Source organism: Pipra filicauda, unplaced genomic scaffold (assembly GCF_003945595.2).
Source record: "Pipra filicauda isolate LSUMZ 115617 unplaced genomic scaffold, ASM394559v2 scaffold286_size1242794_pilon, whole genome shotgun sequence".
NCBI classification, from domain to species: Eukaryota; Metazoa; Chordata; class Aves; order Passeriformes; family Pipridae; genus Pipra; species Pipra filicauda.
Genome location: NW_024104405.1, coordinates 1,057,610 through 1,076,324, shown reverse-complemented (window position 1 = coordinate 1,076,324; position 18,715 = coordinate 1,057,610). Strand labels below are relative to the sequence as shown.

At 49.2% G+C, this 18,715-nt stretch overlaps 1 protein-coding gene and 1 long non-coding RNA gene across 2 annotated transcripts in view; both read left to right on the top strand.

The window, feature by feature from the left end:
• Positions 1-294: 294 nt before the first annotated feature.
• LOC120323562 lies at positions 295-3,186 on the top strand. Its single transcript, XR_005564118.1, has 4 exons — positions 295-456; positions 1,196-1,670; positions 2,279-2,348; positions 2,835-3,186. It is a non-coding gene; the product is annotated as an uncharacterized LOC120323562 (long non-coding RNA).
• Positions 3,187-6,267: 3,081 nt separating this feature from the next.
• Positions 6,268-18,715, top strand: part of MED13L (mediator complex subunit 13L) — a 176,667-nt gene continuing 164,219 nt past the window's right edge. The window contains exon 1 of the mRNA XM_039382852.1: positions 6,268-6,376. Coding sequence (XP_039238786.1) covers positions 6,305-6,376 — 72 coding nt within the window. The 5' untranslated portion in view covers positions 6,268-6,304. The remainder of the gene's footprint in view (positions 6,377-18,715) is intronic.

Below are 18,715 nucleotides of genomic sequence, written 5' to 3'. Positions count from 1 at the left end.
TAAATCAGCAACATCACTGAGGCAACTGGAGGTATTTATTTGTGGCAGGCCTTTGGGAAGCCCCTGCAGCACAACCACTGCTGGCCATGGCTTTCCTTCATCCTGGAAAAGGAGATCCCAGCAGACTGTCCCAGGACAACGTCCCTGCCCACTGGGAACACTGGGAAATCTCCGAGGTTTGGGGTCACACGGGCTGGCTTTGACCTGCCTTTGTGCACTGAGTACTCTCTATTATTATTATTTATTACATTATTATTATTATAATGTTTAAAATATCCTTGGTTTCTACAGCTACTCCCACAGTAGAGATGGCTGTAAACAGACCATGTGGATTCACCCTGGATATTTATGGAGAATCATGGGAGCAGGGATGGCTGATCCACACACCACACTCTGATCCCTGGCAGGGCTTGAACTATGTGGACAAACTGCTCTACAAACAAACCCTTTACTGAGGTATTTAATTTCCTCTTTGAACTGCCCATCCCTTCAGAAAATCAATATATTGTTCGAAAACTCAAATAATTTTTTATCTTTACTAGGAAAAAATAAACCTGCTAATGCAGCCACTCCTGTGCCTTAATAAAATTAAAATTAAAATGTTGGTTTACAGGCAATCTGGAGATTATCAGTGTTTTAAAAAAAGAGCTATTGAGTATGGGTTTGATGTGTGAAATTTTTTTACTATTTTTATGTTAAAATTAGATGTTGTTAATTAAGCCAGTAAACTAGTGTAGTTGTTTTGGGAGGTTTTTTTCCTCTTAGGTCTTCAGTTTGTGGAAGAAAAAGTTTTTGGTTTAAAATCAAAATAATTTAGAGTTCTTATTTATAAATACTTAGGGGGAAAAAAAAAGAAAGTACTGGATTAATTAAAAAACACTTAAAAATTAGTGTAATCTCATAAAAAGTGGACAGTGAGGCCAGTGGGAACACACCTGAAATGAGGCTTTGCATCATAAAAAACCTACATAAATCGTGGTCCAAGAACTAAAATGCTTTGAGTTTTAATAATTGTCAATGAACTTGCTCACTTGAGTAGAATTTAAGAGCAACCCAAGAGCAGGAGGGAAACAAAATTATTTTATTTTTTGCTTTTTAATCTGTAGAAGAGTTAGAGACTGTTTTCTTGCTTTATATTCAGAGTTTGGGTTTCATACTCTCCCCATCCTGTCCTTTCCATTTCTGGGTGTTGCAGGCAACTGGAAACAGAGAAAACAGTAGAAATGACACTTAGACACAAGACAATAATTATTTATACTGCAACAGCTGGAATTTGTGCTAGTGAGTAACCAGAATGCCTGACTCAAAGGCATGGAAAAGCGTGTTTTCCCCAGGAACGGGTTGCCTTGGACATGGAATGTCAAACACTGCTGCTTTCTGACTCTGACAGCGCCTGGCTGAGCTCCAGGTCTGCTCCCGGCGCGAGAAGGGCCCAACTCTCCACGCTCGGGATCGGGAGAGCCCTGGTTGAACCTCGTGTTCCTCCAGGAAAAACTTGGATGTGCAGCAAAGCGCTCGTGCTTTGGGGCAAAATGGAGCAAATAAAGCCCCGCTGCAGCTCTGCTGTGCCCTCCTGGCACCTCTGGCTCTTCCCCCGCGTTCAGTTCGAAGCATAAGCAGCACCTGCTGGTGGAAACAAAGCCTGCTGAGCCATCCTCCTGGAAGAACAGGTTTGGTCATCACTGGGAGCTCTGGGTGAGTTGTCCCAGAGTTAAATAAGCTGGGCTATCCCTATTTGGGCTAATTTTGTCAGGGCTCCTTCCCTGCTGCTCGTCAGCTCTGTGTGGTGAGGGTGAGGTGGGACCCAGCTGATCTCCAGGGGCCTGGGGACTCCTTTCTGTGGCCGAGCTGTGGAGCTGCAAATTAACACAGTGACAGGATTAGTGAAGACATTCCCGTGTCTTCCCACGGTGCAAAAATGGTTATTTTGCTAAAGCTGAAACCCCAGTGTTGCTGTTCATGGTCACTGATTGATCTTTGAAAAGGAGGAGAAGAAAACAGGGAGTAAAACTCGAATGCCCTGAGCTGGGAAACACGTTCCTCCACATACCACCTTGGATAATTGTGCACGAGGAAGTGTCACTCCTGTGATATCTGTAAGGGGGACAATTTCTGCTTGAAGCAGCACAGCTGTCAGAAGACAGCAAGGGAACTTTCCCAGTTTGGTCCTGGGAAGTGAAGGATTAGACTGTGATGATTTCCCTTGCCTGTGATAACTGAATGTAATATCAAGTCAAGCACCTGGCAAAGTGCTTAAAGAGATGTTATCTTTTTTCAGTTTAAAACCAAAATGGAGCTGGCAGTGCAGGGATGTGGTCAAATTGTGTGACCAGCAGCATTTCCAAAATGTAAGCAACAACTGTTCAACTTCAGAACATTGACACAATATAGGGAATTTAGTTATAGTAAACGATTTTTAAATTAAAAGAGGGGATATTGAGATTAGATGGTAGGAGGAAATTGTTTATGGTGAGGGTGGGGAGGCCCTGGCACAGGTTACCCAGAGAAGCTGTGGCTGCCCCTGGATCCCTGGAAGTGTCCAAGGCCAGGTTGGATGGGGATTGGAGCAACCTGGGCTAGTGGGAGATGTCCCTGCCCATGACAGGGATTGGGACTGGATGGGCTTTAATGTCCCTTCCAACCCAAACCATTCCATGATTCTATAATTTTTAGTTTACAAAGCAGTTAACATTCACAAGACTACAGAAAAATGGCCTAAGCAGCACAGTGTGGGTATATTAACATTTCTCCTCCTGAAAACGAATCTGAATCCTGTGTTAGACCCCACATTTTCCTGAGAAAATCAAGCAGAATAACTCATCTCTACTTGGAAGGTCCAGAAGAGGAACTGTGCTGACTGGAAACACCATTTGGAGGGTGAGCAGCACGTGGAAAAATCAGGAATTCTGCGGTGTCTAATCGTGCACAGCATTTCCCTGGATAAGTAACACTATGATTCTCAATCCCGAAACGCTTCTATAATAAGAAAATAATTTCTTTCCTGTTAAGGGATGTTCTTTTATTCCAGAAATAGAATGGCCCCTCCATCAAAGGGTTGGCTGTGCCCTGGGCCCCGTGCAGAGATGGGCCAGGGGGGCCGGGGCTGCAGTGGAGTTACAAAGAGCTGCACTATTTTAACGCGGAAGGATGTGGTTTGGGGTTGGTTAATACACGCTGCTTGACATATTTACAAGTGTCAGATTGTGTTCTCTGTTTACAAGAGCGGTGCCAAAAGGAAGGGGAGTAATGTAGCCCAAAGTGCTTCCCCGATTCCCGGTGCCAGGATGTAACAAGGGATTTCACTTTGACCGAGTAACTCGCGACGGTAACGGAACGTGGGTACTTTGTGTCTGGAAACGCTGCTCCTCTCAGTGCAGGCCCAGTCCTTGTGGGACAGAATTCCTGGTCGGTGTAGCAGTGAGGGGTTGGGATGGATGACAGGTTGGATTTGTCAGAGGAAGGACACTCATGGTAAGAACACTGCTCTGGCTGGAAATCTTTTGGCCTAAATTCTCTCTCACTCCATGTACGTAATTTGGGTAAGTGCCTGTTTGTGTGAGAGATTTGTGACCATGAGGTAAGTCCAAACCAACTCCATTCAGCCTTTACAATAGATGCTAATCTTAATTTATTGCCAAGACAAGTAAATTGCAAAAAAAGACGCCTAAATGAGATTAAAATCACGATAAGGAAAGCTGCCACTGAGCACAGAGTGAGAACTTTTTCCGCTGAATCAGATCATTGAAAACGTGCTGCTACTTTTCTGTATTAAAGCTCAAGATGAATTGCTTAAATATCTTCATCTTTTAAGCAGCAATATTTGCTTTCTACACCTGTGGAACTCTGGTGTCAGGGAGAAGCTCAGGCAGGTGAGCTTTAATCTGCTCCCGCTGGTTCGAATCAAAGGGTCATTACGAACAGCGAAAAAACTATTTGTGATGAATTTTCTATTTTAAACAAAGTATTTATTGTTTATTTTATGTATAGCCATCCTTCTGTGACTATCAGGAATGAATTTCATTTATTTATTTAACTCAGGTATTTTCGAGTTCCTTTTTATAAAGGAATAACAACACCCAAAGCCTTTACGGGTGAGCGCGGGGCAGCTCCGGGTTAAACTCGGCTCGGAAGGGCAGCTCGGGGGTGCCCTGAATCGGCTGTGGCCATGAGCAAGTTTTGAGACTGGTTTTAAACTACTTTGAGCACTCGCAGGTGCTGGGGGGGACCCGCCGGGACCGGGGTCAGGGTCGGCCCCGAGCGACTTCTGTTCCCCCCGTGTCCCGCCGGGAGCGGGCTGGGGGAGCCCCGGGGCCGCCGCACCCCCACCGGGAACGTTTGTCCCCGTGCCACAGAATCCCAGAATATCCTGAGCTGGAAGGGACCCACAGGATCGTCCAGTCCAACCCCTGGCCCTGCCCAGACACCCCAACAATCACAGTCTGTCCCTGAGAGCGTTGTCCAAACCCTCCTGGAGCTCTGGCAGCCTTGAGGCCGTGCCCACTGCCCTGGGGAGCCTGGTCAGTGCCAACCACCCTCTGGGGGAAGAACCTTTCCCTGAGATCCAACCTGACCCTCCCCTGACACAGCTCCAGCCGTTCCCTGGGTGCTGTCCCTGCTGGCACAGGGAGCAGAGATCCCGTGCCGGGACGCGGCGGGAGGGACAAGCTCCCCGTGCCCCCCGTGCCGAGGGGCAGGATGCGGGGACTCCCGATCCCCTCCTCGCAGCTTCACCGCCGTGCCGAGGGGCGGGACAGGGGACACGGGATCCCCTCCCCGCAGCCCCCTCACCGTTTCCCCCACGCCAAGGGGCGGGACAGGGGACCCTCAGCCCCCTGTTCGCAGCCTCCTCCCCGTTCCAGGGGCGGGACAGAGGATACGGGACAAGCGACCCCCGCTCCCTTCCCACATCCCCTCCCGTTCCAGGGACGGGACAGGGGACACGAGACAGGGGATCCCCGTTCCCCTCCCCATGCCAAGATGTGGGACAGGGGACCCCCGATCCTCTCCCCGTTCCAGAGGCGGGACGGGGGACCCCCTCCCTGTCACTCCCTCTTCGCATCCCCCTCCCGTTCCAGGGGCGGCACACAGGATCCCCATCCCCTCCCTCATCCCGTCCCACTCCAGAGGCGGGTCAGGGGACACGGGACAGGGGAACTCCTCTCCCCTCCCTCATCCCTCCCGTTCCAGCGGCGGGAGAGGGGACAAGGGATCCTCTCTCCCCTCCCTGCTCCCCTCTCGTTCCAGCGGCGGGATACGGGACCCTATCCCCTCCCTCATCCCTCCCATTCCAGGAGCGGCACACAAGACCCCCATCCCCTCCCCTCCCATTCCAGGGTCGGCACACGGACCCCCATCCCCTCCCCTCCCATTCCAGGGTCGGCACACGGCACCCCCCTCCCCTCCCCTCCCCTCCCCTCCCGTCCCGCTCCACGGGCTCCCCCCGCCCCGTCCCGCTCTCGAGCGCCCCCCGCGGCCGGGCGGGCGCAGCGCAGGTCGCTGCCCCTCGGCCGTGGCCCCGCCCCCGCCGCCCGCGTCACGTGCCCGCGCCGGGCCAATGGCGCGGCGCGGTGCGGGCCCGGGCGCCATTGCTGTCAGAGCGCAGGAGGCAGAGCGGGCGCGGGGCTGCGGCCGCCGCGGCACGGCCGGCACCGCGCGGGGCTCAGCGGGGCTCAGCGGGGCTCGGCCCGCCCGCTCCCGCACCCTCGCACCGCGCCCGCCGCAGCGCGAGCGGGACCACCGCCACCACCAGCAGCAGCAGCAGGAGGAGGAAAGCACCGTCCGCGCACAGCCAGCGGCGGCAGCAGCGAGGGGCGGCCGGGCGGGGCGGGGAGGGGACACAGCGCCCCCCGCCCGCCGCCGCCGCCGCCTCACGGGGCCGGCACCGGGACCCCCGCCCGCCCCGCGTCCCGCACGGACCCACCGCCCTCCGCGCCGCCCCCGCCCGGGGGGGGCCGCACCTGGACGCGGAAGGGCGGCCCCGGGCCCCCCCCGCCGCCGCTGCTCCTCCTCCGCCGCTGCTCCCCCCGGCCCCGGGGAGAGGGGGCCGCGCCCGCCCGTGCGCGCAGCGGAGCGGGGCCCCCCCGGCTGAGGATTACCGAGGGCGGGTAACGAGGAGCAGCGCCCCGAGCCCGGCGCCGCCGCGTCCCCTCCCGGCCGCGGAGCCCCGCGGGGCCGAGGGGCCGGAGCGCGGCGGCCGCCCCGGGCAGGGCCGGGGGTCGCGCCGGGGGCCGCCCGCCTCGCCCCGAGCCCCCCGGGCCGCCCCGCCAGACATGCCCCGCCGTGGCGGCCCGGCTCGCCGAGGATCATGACTGCGGCGGCGAACTGGGTGGCGAACGGGGCCAGCCTGGAGGACTGTCACTCCAACCTCTTCTCGCTGGTGAGTGCCCGTGTGAGCGGGCGGGGGGCGCTGGGCGGGTGCCCGGGGTGGCTCCGAGCCGGGTTTGCCGGCTGGGTGACGCTGCCGGGGGTTTATAGGCAGGGCCCGGGGCTGCTCCCGCGCTGGCCCCTCCCCCGGCCCGCTGCCCGTGTTTATTTTGCTCGGTAACTCGCGTGTCCCGCTCGCCGCCGGGGCCGCGCCGGGGCTGGGGGTGTCCCCGCTCCCCCGGGGCACGGCGGCGGGCACGGCGGCTCCTCCCCTGGCACCCCGAGCCCCGGGCGCTTTGTGCCGCCGAGCCGGGGGGGTTCTCTCTCCTCTCACAATGACAAACGCCATTTCAGCGGCGGCGAACGCTCATGGAGTGTGATCGCCTGTCGGACGCAGCTCTGGGCTCCGGTGACGGCGTGTCAGCTGTTGTTACAGCCTGCTCTGCTCTCTGCCTCTATCGCGCTCGGGGGCAGGAGGTTAAAAAAAAAAAAAAATCCAAACCAAACAACCGAACAGACCCGAACCTTTTAATTTTTTTCTTCTCTGCGGAAAAAGCAGTGGCTGACAGCGTAGTGTGTCGGGTTGTTTGCAGAGATGCTGCCTGCCCGTCTCTCTGGGAGCTGACAACTTCCGACGTGGATTTAACGCTGCAGAAATCGCGGTATCGGTTTTGAGACAGGCTGGCAATTTAAATTTAAAACGTAAATTTGTTTGTGCAAGGGCGCAGAGTCGTTTGGAAATACGTTGCTTTATTTTACCTGGCACACACAGCAACATTATCCCTTCTGGCTGGGCAACAGCTGAGCGGTGTTGGATCATCGGGAGCCTTCTGGCGCTACAGGGATAATGTCGGAGGGGAGGAGGGACCTCTTTGGTGCGCGGTGTGCTGGAGTTAAAACCTTGTGATGCAACTTTGGGGGCAGCACGTGTGAGAGGTTTGTGGTGGGTGCCCCCGCCCCGCATCAGAGCTCTGCCAGAATTCGAGGTGGGTGTGCGTGTGCTGTGCCTTTTCTGATAGGAAAGAGGAGACTGCTTTTAGCTCCCTTATAAAAATTGAGAGGGGGGGGAAAAAGAGAGGAAAGTAATTAAAAATGCAGATGATCAAGCTCTTTGTTTTATGCTTTTTAACTTTATGGAAGTATGTTATCGTGTCTGTTTTGTTTTTTTTTTTTAAATCTATGCATGTTTGGCGTTTTTTTGCTCATTCCTTCTAAGAATCTGGAGCAAGAGCCGTAGCTGGAAAACCCGGAGATTGCTGTGTGAGAATAGACACAATTCTTACTTTGGCTGGTTACTGACTGTTACGTTATGTAAGTTTGTCTCCGCGCCTCTGAGGGCGTTCTGTAATATTTATAAATATGTAGCAGCGCCGAGTGTATCGAGACGCAGGAACGGTGATTTGGGGGATTGTTACTGTGATTTCCACTACGCTGCTCTTACCCAGCGAGGAAAATAAAGCGGGAAGCACGGAGGGAACAATCGGGGGTGACTGTGGGAGTCCCCGGTCGTTAATGCAGCCCGGAGTGTGTGTGTGGAGAGGCAGAACTGGCTGCTGGAGTTGCAATCTGCGGATCTGTCACTGGGAAAAATAATTGTTGGCATGCCATTAGCATAAATTATAAAGTGAAGCTATTTCCTACTTATTGTGGTTCGCTTGCCTTTTTTTTTTTTTTTCCTCCCTCCCACCTGACTAGAGCAGGGAAATGTTCAATTTGGAATGAGTGTGTGATATCACTGAAAGAAGTTTAACGAACTTCTTTTACAAGTGGCTTTAATAATAATGAGTTTAATGTGCAACCCTTTAATCTCCTGTGTAATTTAGTGGGAGGTATCTCTACCTTAATGTGGTGCTGTGCATGAAACTCTGTTTTTATTGTGTTCTGGCTCTGCTTGAAAAAGAAATATGCAATAAAGCCTTTTTTTTTTTATATACAGCATATATGAAAGCTGTTAGGGAGGTTTATTTTGTATTATGTTAGTATTTGTTAGGATTTACGTATCAGTGAAAGATATTGAGAACTGACTGGAAATACGTGGCCAACAAGTTGACCCTTTAACCTCAAATTGTCATATTCATCTCAAGATTTATGAAGTGTTAAAGCTACAGTAGTCTGGATTAGTAATTAGAGAAACTTTTGCTAATCATTTGCTTTTCCAGTGTCACAGAACCAAATCTAAATCAGCTGTTGGTGGGAATCCATTCATTCTTTGGGAGCGAGGTAGATTACAAATAATTCTTCAACTGTGCTGTTTGAAGTTGATTTTTTATTTTTTTTTTATTATTTGTTTTGGGTGTGAATCACAAAGAAACGTTTGTGACCGGAGAATTGCAGTTCTGAAATATTGTAGTCTGTTGTGATCCTGTTTGCTTACGGTTAAATAATATTCCTGTGGAAGGAGGAATTCCATCTCCCCACCCAGAGAGGGCAGAGCTCTGTGTGGGTTTGGGTTGGTTTAACAGTCTGTAATTTCTGTTTTTCTGCAGACACCTCAGGCAGGTCAGGTGCTGTTGCTTTTTCTGCATCTTTTAGCAGGAAGTATCTTCTTTAGTAACTGAGTCTATAATCAGTGACATCCAAAAAGTGAAGATGTGCTCAGTGCTCTCAGCTCAAAGCCTGTCACCTGGGGGAAAGGCAGGGGCTGAGGTGCAGGTTTAGAGCTCCCTGGGAGTGTCCAGGTGCTGAGGGTGGGCTGGGGCTTGGTTTCCTGGATTGTCCCTCTGGAATCACGGCCCTGCAGCCCTTCCCAGCACCACTGTGTGTTGTTCTCCACTGAAGCGGGAATCCAGCTCTGGAAAATGGGTTAATGTTGGTGTGCTCTGTCAGGCACAAGCCCTGCACAAAGAAATCCGGAGTCTTGCTCCAAATGTAAAGCATTTCCCAGTAAGGTTTGATATTTGTCATCAGAGGACGCCTCAAATAATAACTTATTTAATCTCTGTATGCCGCTGTAATAGGTTTGCTCTTTAAAAACACACTTTATTTGCTGTTTCTAGAAGAAATGATATTTATCCTCACTCTGTTTTTGCAGCAGTCAAAATGTCTGCTGCTCCTTCTGAAAAAGAATGTCTGTTTTGATAAACAGTATTTAACAACCCATTGTAAGGGCCAGTTTATTTAAATACTAATTAAGAGTTGTCTAATAACTATTTAGAGACAAAGTGTTCTGAGGTAATACTGAGGCTCTGTATTAAAACTTCGACCCAGCTGGCAAACAGTCTTCCTGTGAATAATCCTTCATCATAAAAGGAGCCTTACTGAAATTAATTTGACTTTTCCTGTGACTAAGGGTTACTCATCTGATGTTGGGCTTGCAGGAAGATGTTTCCTCAAGTGTCTGGATTAGCTGCCATGGTGGATCCAAAGGCACAAGTCAGCCTCGGGAAATTGGGATGCAAGTTACATAACACTTCATACACTGGAGCTGGGAAAGGTACAGCAAAGGGTGTCAGGAATGACCTAAAATTCAGAGTTTCTGTGTGGTGAAAGATCAGATACTGCAGAGTTTTCAGCCTGGGAAGAGGTGACTGTTCTTGGGAAGTGAGAGCAGTTTGGAGAGGACTTCATAGAAGATGCCCTGATCCTTGTTTAAGGGCATTCCTGCAGGAGCCAGAGGGGTCTGGGCAGCAGGAGTTGTGTGTTTGTTCCCCTTGGGGTTCAGAGGCCGAGTTACAAGCTGGGAAGGCTGTGGTTGCTGCTGCTCTCTGTGGTTCACAACCAGCAGCAGAAGGTGTTTTCTTCTCTCAGTGAGTCCTGTTGGCATTCCCAGAACGAAACAAAAGGAGTTAAGGACACCTGAGGTGGCATTTGGATTATTCCCTTGAGGTTCTTAATGGCACCAGAAAGTGCCAGTTGTGGAGGCTGCCAGTGAGATCCTCCCTGGAGTTGCACAACTGTCAGTAAAGGACCTGGTAGTAAGTGTTGATTGCTCAATCCCCTCGTAGTAAATTAAATTAACCAGTAGTTGTTCTCGCTCCTTGTGTTGTCATAAATGCAGCACTCTGAGCAGTGGGCTGGGATTTTGGCATGCAGGATGTTCCAGCACTGCACAGTAAATATCTGTGCTTGTTTGGAATGTTATGTAGGTGTGAGTTTACATGTATAAATAATTAAGGAGTGGAATTAACCTCTCAAGTTTTGCAAAAGTATTTGATCCTCTGATTGCCTTTATCCCGAGTTTTATTAGGTAACAGGGTAGAAGTAGAGAAATGACATTAGAAAGCTTGTTCACTTCTTGGTAATAAAAGATTATTTTGGGTTTTAAATCACTTCAGAGGTAGGGTTGTATTATGTCACTGTTTGACAGTTTAATGGTAAGTGCCAGAGTGAGGGTTTGGAGAGAACAGACTCAGATTTGCAAAGAGACTGGGACAGAGTGACATTGAGGGAGAGGAACTGAGGAATCTCTTGGGTAACCAACCTTTTTGGAATGTTGCACAGGGAAAATGAGGGGTGCAGGAGCGACATTTGCTTTTCAGGACAAACCACTAAAAGATACTTGAGTGAAATATTCTTTTCTTGAAATCCTGAGTGTCTTCTGAATGTCCTGGGCTGGGAATCCTCCCCCAGAGAGTGCCCTGATTTTGGTTGTGAGTCTGAGATTGCTCTTGACAACATCAACCTGATAAAGAAAATACTCAAATATTGGGCTGCTGTATTAAAAAAGTAATCCTAGGTAACGACAGCTTAAGAATAAGAATTTCAGCTTGCTGTAATACTAGCTGGAAATACATTTTTTTTCAAATTTTCTGTATTTTTAATGCAGAATTGACATCATAACCCCAGTCCTCAAACACTCCCCCAGTTTCATTTGATCTTGAATTTTTGTGCCTTCCACTTCAGAGAGCACTTCCTCACGTGGAAGAGAGTAAAGAAGGAACTTCTGAATCCTATCTGTAGACCTTTCTTCTATTATTTTCCTTCAGGACAATGCAATTCTTTTGAAAGAAATCTAAAGAAACCGAAGTTTTTGATCTTGAGGGAGAAAATCGTGGTGCATGTGAGATGTATGTGCTGACTGTGTTAACTTGGGTCATTAGCTGAAGAAGGAATCTTTATGGGGTTTGTTTTCATTTTTTTCACTGAGTTCTCGGAAGTGTTACACAGAAGAGGGGGTGGGTGTGTGTGCAGATGCACTGCTTTTAAATACTGCAAAAAGTCAATGTTTTGGGGCTGTTACACTTTGCAGTGGGGATACTTTGTAACAGGGATCACCTGTGTTTGAAGCTCTGTTTGTGGGGGGAGGAGGTTTAACTTGGTGTCTGCACTCTTCCTGATCACTCTGGAATTAAACCCACCTGCCCCAGCGCAGTTTTGCAGCCCCATTTTCTCCGGGTGTGGGTGAAGCATCCCTGCTGGGATCAGGAACTGAGGGAATGCTGTGGCACCTTCCTGCATTCCTTCCTTGCCTTCCCGGCTGTTCCATCCCCTCGCGGTTCCTGTAAATCCTCCGGACCTGTTCCTGTCTGCCCTTCATTTTCCCTGGAGTGCTGCCTGTCTCCTGACTCCGGGGAGCTGTGGGATGATGCCATTATAAATTTGTATCCTTTGTTTTTTCCTGGTTGTTCCTTTGTAGCTGTGCAAGGTTACATTGATACCCACAGACCTGCAGAAACCCTTTTCCTGACCTTGTCGGTGGGATCCTCCAGGCAGCCCTGGGTGGGTGCTTGGGCTGTTCCCACTGCTGTCAAGGCTGACAAGTGGAGTTTATATAAAACTTTGGAGTCTGTGTGTGCTCATTTGCTGTTCTGTGGGTGAGTGGTGCACTCTTTGTGTAGAGTCTGGCACCGTGGCATTTGCATCTTGTTGGTGCCATAGTAACACAAATAATAAGCAAAAACTACTGCTCCGACTGCAAACATGCTTGTTTTATATTAACTTGCCAGTTTTCAAAGTGCCACAAGTGTTTTTCAGCAGAAGATCCCAAAGCAAATCCAGGCAATTTGCTTGCATGAAATGTGTGTTTACATGGGGGCATCTTTGTTCCTCAGACCAAGCCGTGGCACCGTTTTCATTTTGAGCTCTAAGCAGTGCTTTAAAAATAGATCTGAGTGCCCTGACATCAACTGGTAGTTTTAAAGAGAGAGCAGCTAATAAAAATATTCTGCTCATATGCTCAAAATACGACTAAAACCCGGTGTTGGGATCCCTGTGCACACAGGGATAAGGGGCTGGATCCTGGGAATGACAGCCTGTGTAGTTCCCTGCTGTGGCTCAGCTCGTTCCTGAGCTGGGCATTAGTGTGATCTCGGCTCTGCAAAGTGATAATGAAGGCTGAGCATAAACCACTTTAATGCCAGAGAGGAAGTTCAGCTTTTCAGGGGGTTTAGCATCTCACAGAGTAAGGGGCTGCCTGACTCACAAATGTGGAAGATTTGAGCTTGTGCTGTGAATTTTGATGAATTTTGATAAATCCTGGCTCTGGCTTCCTCCCTTCATCTGCAGAAAAACACATTATTTCTCATTGGGTCATGTGTGGCTTAATTGAGGAGCACAGTTGCAGTAGTGCCCATGGAAGAGTGGCTTGAGCTTTTAGTGCCATCCCTGCTTTTGTTTCTGTGAGACAGGGAATTTTATTGTGTGGTGCTGTTGGATGAGGTGCCCCCAGGCAACATTTACGTTCATGTGACCGACACAGATGAGCTCAAACATACACAAAGACCTCGTCCCTGTATTAAGGAATGTATTTAATCAGCTTAAGAAAACGAAGCAAAATGGGCAGGCTGCTAAAATTAATTTTTAGTAGAAGATATGGCACATAAATTTCTGTATCCCTCCTCGTTAGGCCCTTACTCTGCTTTCTTTAATCAGCCAGTGGTGCAGTGTCATGCACTATTCTTGTTTATGGAAATTGTAATTACAGAGGAAAAGGTGTGGGGTTTTTTCCCCTCTTCCATTTTTCTCCCTCCCCCTCCACTCTCCTTCCATGCCTTGGTGACCTCAGAAGGGTTCATAAACTCACATTTAAGCCTGGCTTGTAGAACTGACCTTGTGAGAAGCTTTTCCCTTCCTCACTCCCAACCCAGCTCTGTCCCCTCATTCCTCTCTCCCCACCACGTTTTGGCAGTGGCCTGGATTGAAGGGAGATCAAAGTGGCTTTGTAACCACAATCCCTGTCTTAGAAAAGGAAATTTAAAGCTTGTTCAGTAAAAACTTTATTCCATTCATCTTTTAGCTTTAAAGGAGCTGTGCTGTGGTCAGGGCCTTGTGGTTGCCTGTTCTTACGGCTCCATCTTTGCCCATAAAATACAATATTTCGTGAGAACAGGGGACTGGAAGCATAATTTAGAGGAAAACTGTTCTGTACCTACTGACCAGGCACTGGCAAACTCACAGGTTTTGATGCTGATGCATTCAGAGCTGACAGCTATGAGACAGAAGTTTCAAGATGTGTTGGTCTTCAGCAGTGTAAAACCATGACCTGGTTTTTTTATAGTGTCTCTGGTTTACAAGGAGGTTCTCAGATCTGGTCTGATGTATCTGCACTCGGTGTCAGACTTTTATGAGTCTCACTTCACGTATGTCCACGATGTTACTGAATTTGTAGGTGGTTCTGATGAGCTACAAAATTAATTCCTGGAACGTCTCGGAGTGACCATGTCAAGTATTTTTATAAAAAAATAGTTTCTTCGCTGAGAGAAAAGGTTAATTGGTTAAATTACTTGACTCTGAACGAGCCGCTTTCATTTTTAGCCCAGTATATTTCTGGTTATTTAATTTTCCATGTGTACTTTAATAAAACTTTGACTCGAGCTCTCGGTGAATTTCCATAATTCCCTCCTGGCAGGAGCTGCCGGGTTCTTGTCTTTGCAGGACTGACAGCGAGAGGAGCTGGCAAAATGAATCTGCATGACCAGTCATGCAGGGGCTTTATTTACTACTGCCTGTGTTCGAGGCTTCTCCAGGTGGTGCATTTTGCAGGGCTGGTTTGCAGGCAGGATGCCCAACAACCTGAGCTCTGGGGGCTGGCAGTGCTGAGGAGCCAGGGCTGGGGGATGTGTTGCTGTGCTGTCCTTTCCTATCCCAGAGCAGGGACTGAGGTCAGACAGGGATGGACCCCGGGGCACAGGAATGTTCCTGAGCTCCAGTGCTGCAGCTTTTGTGGGAGGGCAGAAAGGGGACTGTGTTCTTAAACTCTCTGTGCCAAAGTTTACTCTGCTCGGGTTGTTACTTCCTCCAGCACACCCTCCCCCCCTGTTTTTTTCTGCCCATATGTCAGATTACTTGGTTTGGGAAACATCTGATAGTCCATTGTATGACTCTGATGTTTGACATTTCCTTCCTCCTTCAGTTAAAAAAAGCTATAAAAGAAAGTTAAAGTTGGGGGAAGAGAGACTAGTCCTTCATTTAGTTGCAGATCTGCTTTTGCTGTTTTGTTTTGGGTTTTTTTCATGTGTTGGGCTACTTCCCTGTAAGAGGGGATTTTTTTGATTTGGAAAACAGGCAGTTCTTAATTCTGATTCTGCCTTTCTGAAGGGGACTTGCAGACCTAATCACTCACCCTCAGGAGGGAGGGATTCTTTGGGTAGAGCAAGTTGCATGTTTATTGGCTTTCTTTGTGTGCTGCTCAAGTGTGCAGTGGTAGTTTCCATTTTATCTGGTCTCAACCGTCTGCTCAGAAGTTAAAATATGATTGATCCCCCTCTGTAGAGCAACTGGCTGCAGTGATATGGAACTCAGTGTAAAGCAGTGTCTGTGCCCTGCCCTGCAGGCTGGGTCACCCCCCAAACCCGGGTTTTGGTGATAGGGAAAGAATTTATTCAGTTCCTTCTGTCTTTTGTCTTGGAGGTGGCAGTTTTGCTTGCAGGCACTGTAGGGTTCCATACAGCCCACAGTGGTGTATGGTTGGTTCTCACGTGGGGAAACCTCATTCCACTGGGAATCACTGAGGTTGGAAAAGAGCTCCCACATCATCCAAGTCCATTTCTTCCCATAAAAAACCTCAAACTGAATCAACATCCCCCCCAGTGTCTCATTGGTAACTGCTGTTGGATTTACAGGGCAGGGGGGGGTGTTCTCCAAGGACATGGGCAGGTCCTGTGTGGCAGCATCCTCTGAAACCCAGATTGCTGCCTGTTTTGTTGTGCAGATTGGCTTTCCCGTTTCCCTTCCCCACTCCTGATGATGAGATTCCAGCACAACAACTTCCCAGGCAGTGCCCGTTGGTGCAGAAGCACAGACACGTGTGGCAGTGCCTGTGGGTCTCAGTGCCAGCTGACCTGGGATGCTGCTGCTGCCACCTTTGTTTCCTTGTATTTGTGCCTTGAATATTTGGGATTTGAAAGTATCTTTACAACTGGTGGCTGAATCTGAGCCCTTTGGCTTCCAGCCACGCTTATCTCAGTGTCCTTTCACACCTCTGAGCTTGGTTACAGCCTGGGCAGGGAGGGGACCTGAGCCAGGCACCGGTTTGGAGCCGTGCTCTGAACTGGCTGAACCAGTTAAGGCCCTGCTGACCAGAACCTTCAGTGGAGGTGAAAGATGTTCATGGTCTTCTCTCAAAAATTCTCTCCCTAGTTCTTTGTTGTCGTTGGTTTAGTATGATTTTTCTTAAGCGTTTCTGGGGTTGCTCCTGACTTGCTGCTCTGTTGGTGGCTGGGTGGTGCTGACTGAGGATGGCAGGGCTGAGGGGCACCGACTGCTCTGTGTGTGCTGATAAGATTTCAGAGATGGCAGTGTGGTACCTGGCTAAATGGCAGGGCACAGGAACAGCTCTGTGGGATCAGAAGTGCCCCAGTGTCCTGTCCCAGTGCTTGTTTGGCCCGTTGGGTTCAGGGAAACCCTGTGTTGGTGCCTGTCAGTCGAACAGCTGCCACGTGGTCACCAGGAAACCTGGGTTGTGTGTTTGGGAAGCCACCTGGAGCCTTGCTCCAGCCACTCAGAGCAATGCTGCAGTTTTCCTGGGATGAGAACAGGTCCAAAAAATTCCCTTCAAAAGTTCTCTCTGCCTGTAAACACGAACAGTCACCTGGAGAAAGACGCAGGAGTAGGTCAAGGACGTAGCTCTGCACTTCTCTTGAATAATCTCCCAGGCGCTCTGTGTTGAGTTGAGAGGTTTCTTGAACCAGGGAGATATTTAATAGACAATTTCTAAACCATACTTAAGTTTTTATCCTGACACAAAAGTTTCAGCCACCTCCTTGTGGTCTGAGTCTGCATTCTCTTGATTTAATTTGGTATCTGGAAGGCAACCAGCAGCTGTTCTCTAGAGACCCTCATAGTTTCCCTCCTGTAGACAGAACAGTCTTAATCCTGGAATGATTTTTACTGCAGGGAATATATACCTTGTGACCACTTGTGCAATTCTTTTGTTTTCTCTGCTTTTTGATGTGGCAAAAGGAGCTGCAGTTGGTGATGAAGGTGCAGAGCTACACGTGAGTCGTGGTGACCCAACAATTTCTGTGTCACCTCCTGTTTCTTTGACATGAATTTCTACCATTTGGGTTTGTTTTGCCGACCTGTTTTTGCAGTGGGCTCGGGAAGATCCTTTTTCTCATTCACTGTGTCAGTGTGTGCTCATTTTCCTTCTGCTGTGTTTGATTGTAGTCATCTACTTTAGTATTTAACCTTGAAATTCTGGGAGGATTTGGATCCCTATCAGCAATTTGGGCCTTTTTACCAGATTACTCTTTCTTTTATGCTTGCCACTCAGAGTGTCTTTGTTGGGAGCTTCTGCAGCTGCCAGAGCTGCTGAAATATGAGCATTAGTATTGGAGCCCTTTTATATTTTCCACTGGGAAAGATGGTGCTTAGTTGCCACCTCCAATTCCTTTTGAGATGAGTCTGACTTTTGTTTCTTTGAAAGAAGCTGTTAATCTTCCTGGCTGCCTCCTCTCCCACATAGGCAGGATCACCCTGGAAGAGGAAAAAATACCTCATTTCTGCCAGTGTTATTTACTTGTTAGGCATAACAGCTCATTCTATTAGTTTGTGGCTGTTCATAATTATTTTAGAAGCGTCTTGGTTCCCTGGTGCTGTGACACAATGTCTCAGATGTCCCCAGGTACAGGAGTCCATCAGGAGGATATCTGATAATAGGATTTTGGTTGGGGCTGAATCCTTCACTGAGACTTGGCCAAGATAAAAGGTGACACACAAATGCCCTGACACTGTTGCTTGTCACAAACAGCTCTGGAGCAGGAGCATTTGGATAATCTGTTCCAGGGGGCATGAGGGAAGGAGGCAGTGTGGAGTGGAGGGATTTATCCAGCAGGGAGCTGTTTGTGGTACACATGGTGTGCTCAGCTTCTTGCTGGTTTGAAGAGCAACTGAATAACAAACAAACAAACAAAAAAGGTAATTTTTGTCATCCTTCATTTTTAAAAGCTTGTTAGTGGCTGCCCCTTCATCCTTTTTTTCCAGCCACTTGACTGTGTGCTTATGCAGGGAAAGGATTAAAGTCAAACATGTCATTCTGCCGTGGATCAGTGGCATACTGAGAGGAACGAGCTCCCCTCAGCTGATGGCTCTGTTTTCTCACATCACACTCGATTTCTCAGGCCAGATTTGTGAGAAATCACTGGATTTTGAGATGATAGTGCAGCCTGGGGGGAAGCACTGCCCCAGCTCTGAAGCTCTGAGCAGGGCACAGGGTTTCTGTTGGCCGTGTGAGGCCCATTTTAGAACTAGGGGTTTTTTACTGTGCTGTTTTTTGCTGTTCTCGAATTCAGAGCACGGGCAGGTTTGAAGGACTTTATGCAGTTGTTGCAATACTCGTCCTCCAGTAGCTTGGCCTCCCAGAAATGCCCTTTGGAAGCTGAGCCCTGGCCTGTCCAGAGCATGTAAGGCCTCTCCACTGCTGTGTGGTCCCTCCTCGAGGGGCAGAAGGGAAAAACCCTAAGGGAACACAGACCATCCTCTCCTTTTTAAAAAACAGATTAAAAAAAAGAGGAGGATGTTATTACATAGTGCAGTAAATGACCTCGTTTCAGGAGACTGCACAGGGCTGAGATGCTCAGGGTGTTGTGGGGCTTTGAACCCCACAGTGTTTCTGACCTGGCAGTAAAAGAGAGGCAATAGCTGTGTACAGGTGCTACAGTTGTGGTGTCCCAACAGGAACCTCTCTTGGGGTGTAAAACAACACCCAGAGCTGTGAAGAACACTAATTTCTTAGTGAAGCAATCACCTCTGTTGTTTCAATTCACTTGGCAGGGCTGGGGCAGATGTTCCTGAGCACTTCTCTCCCTGTGAGAGGGAGGGGTGTTTGCCTCCCCCACGAGCACATGTTATTCCAGGGTATTTTTCAGTCCCCCTGCCTGTGTCCTTTTGTCCTTCCTTCCCAGTGCAGTGGATGAACCTGGCATACATTTTATCTGGGATTGAAATGGCTGGAGTGTGTGCAGTGATATTTCGT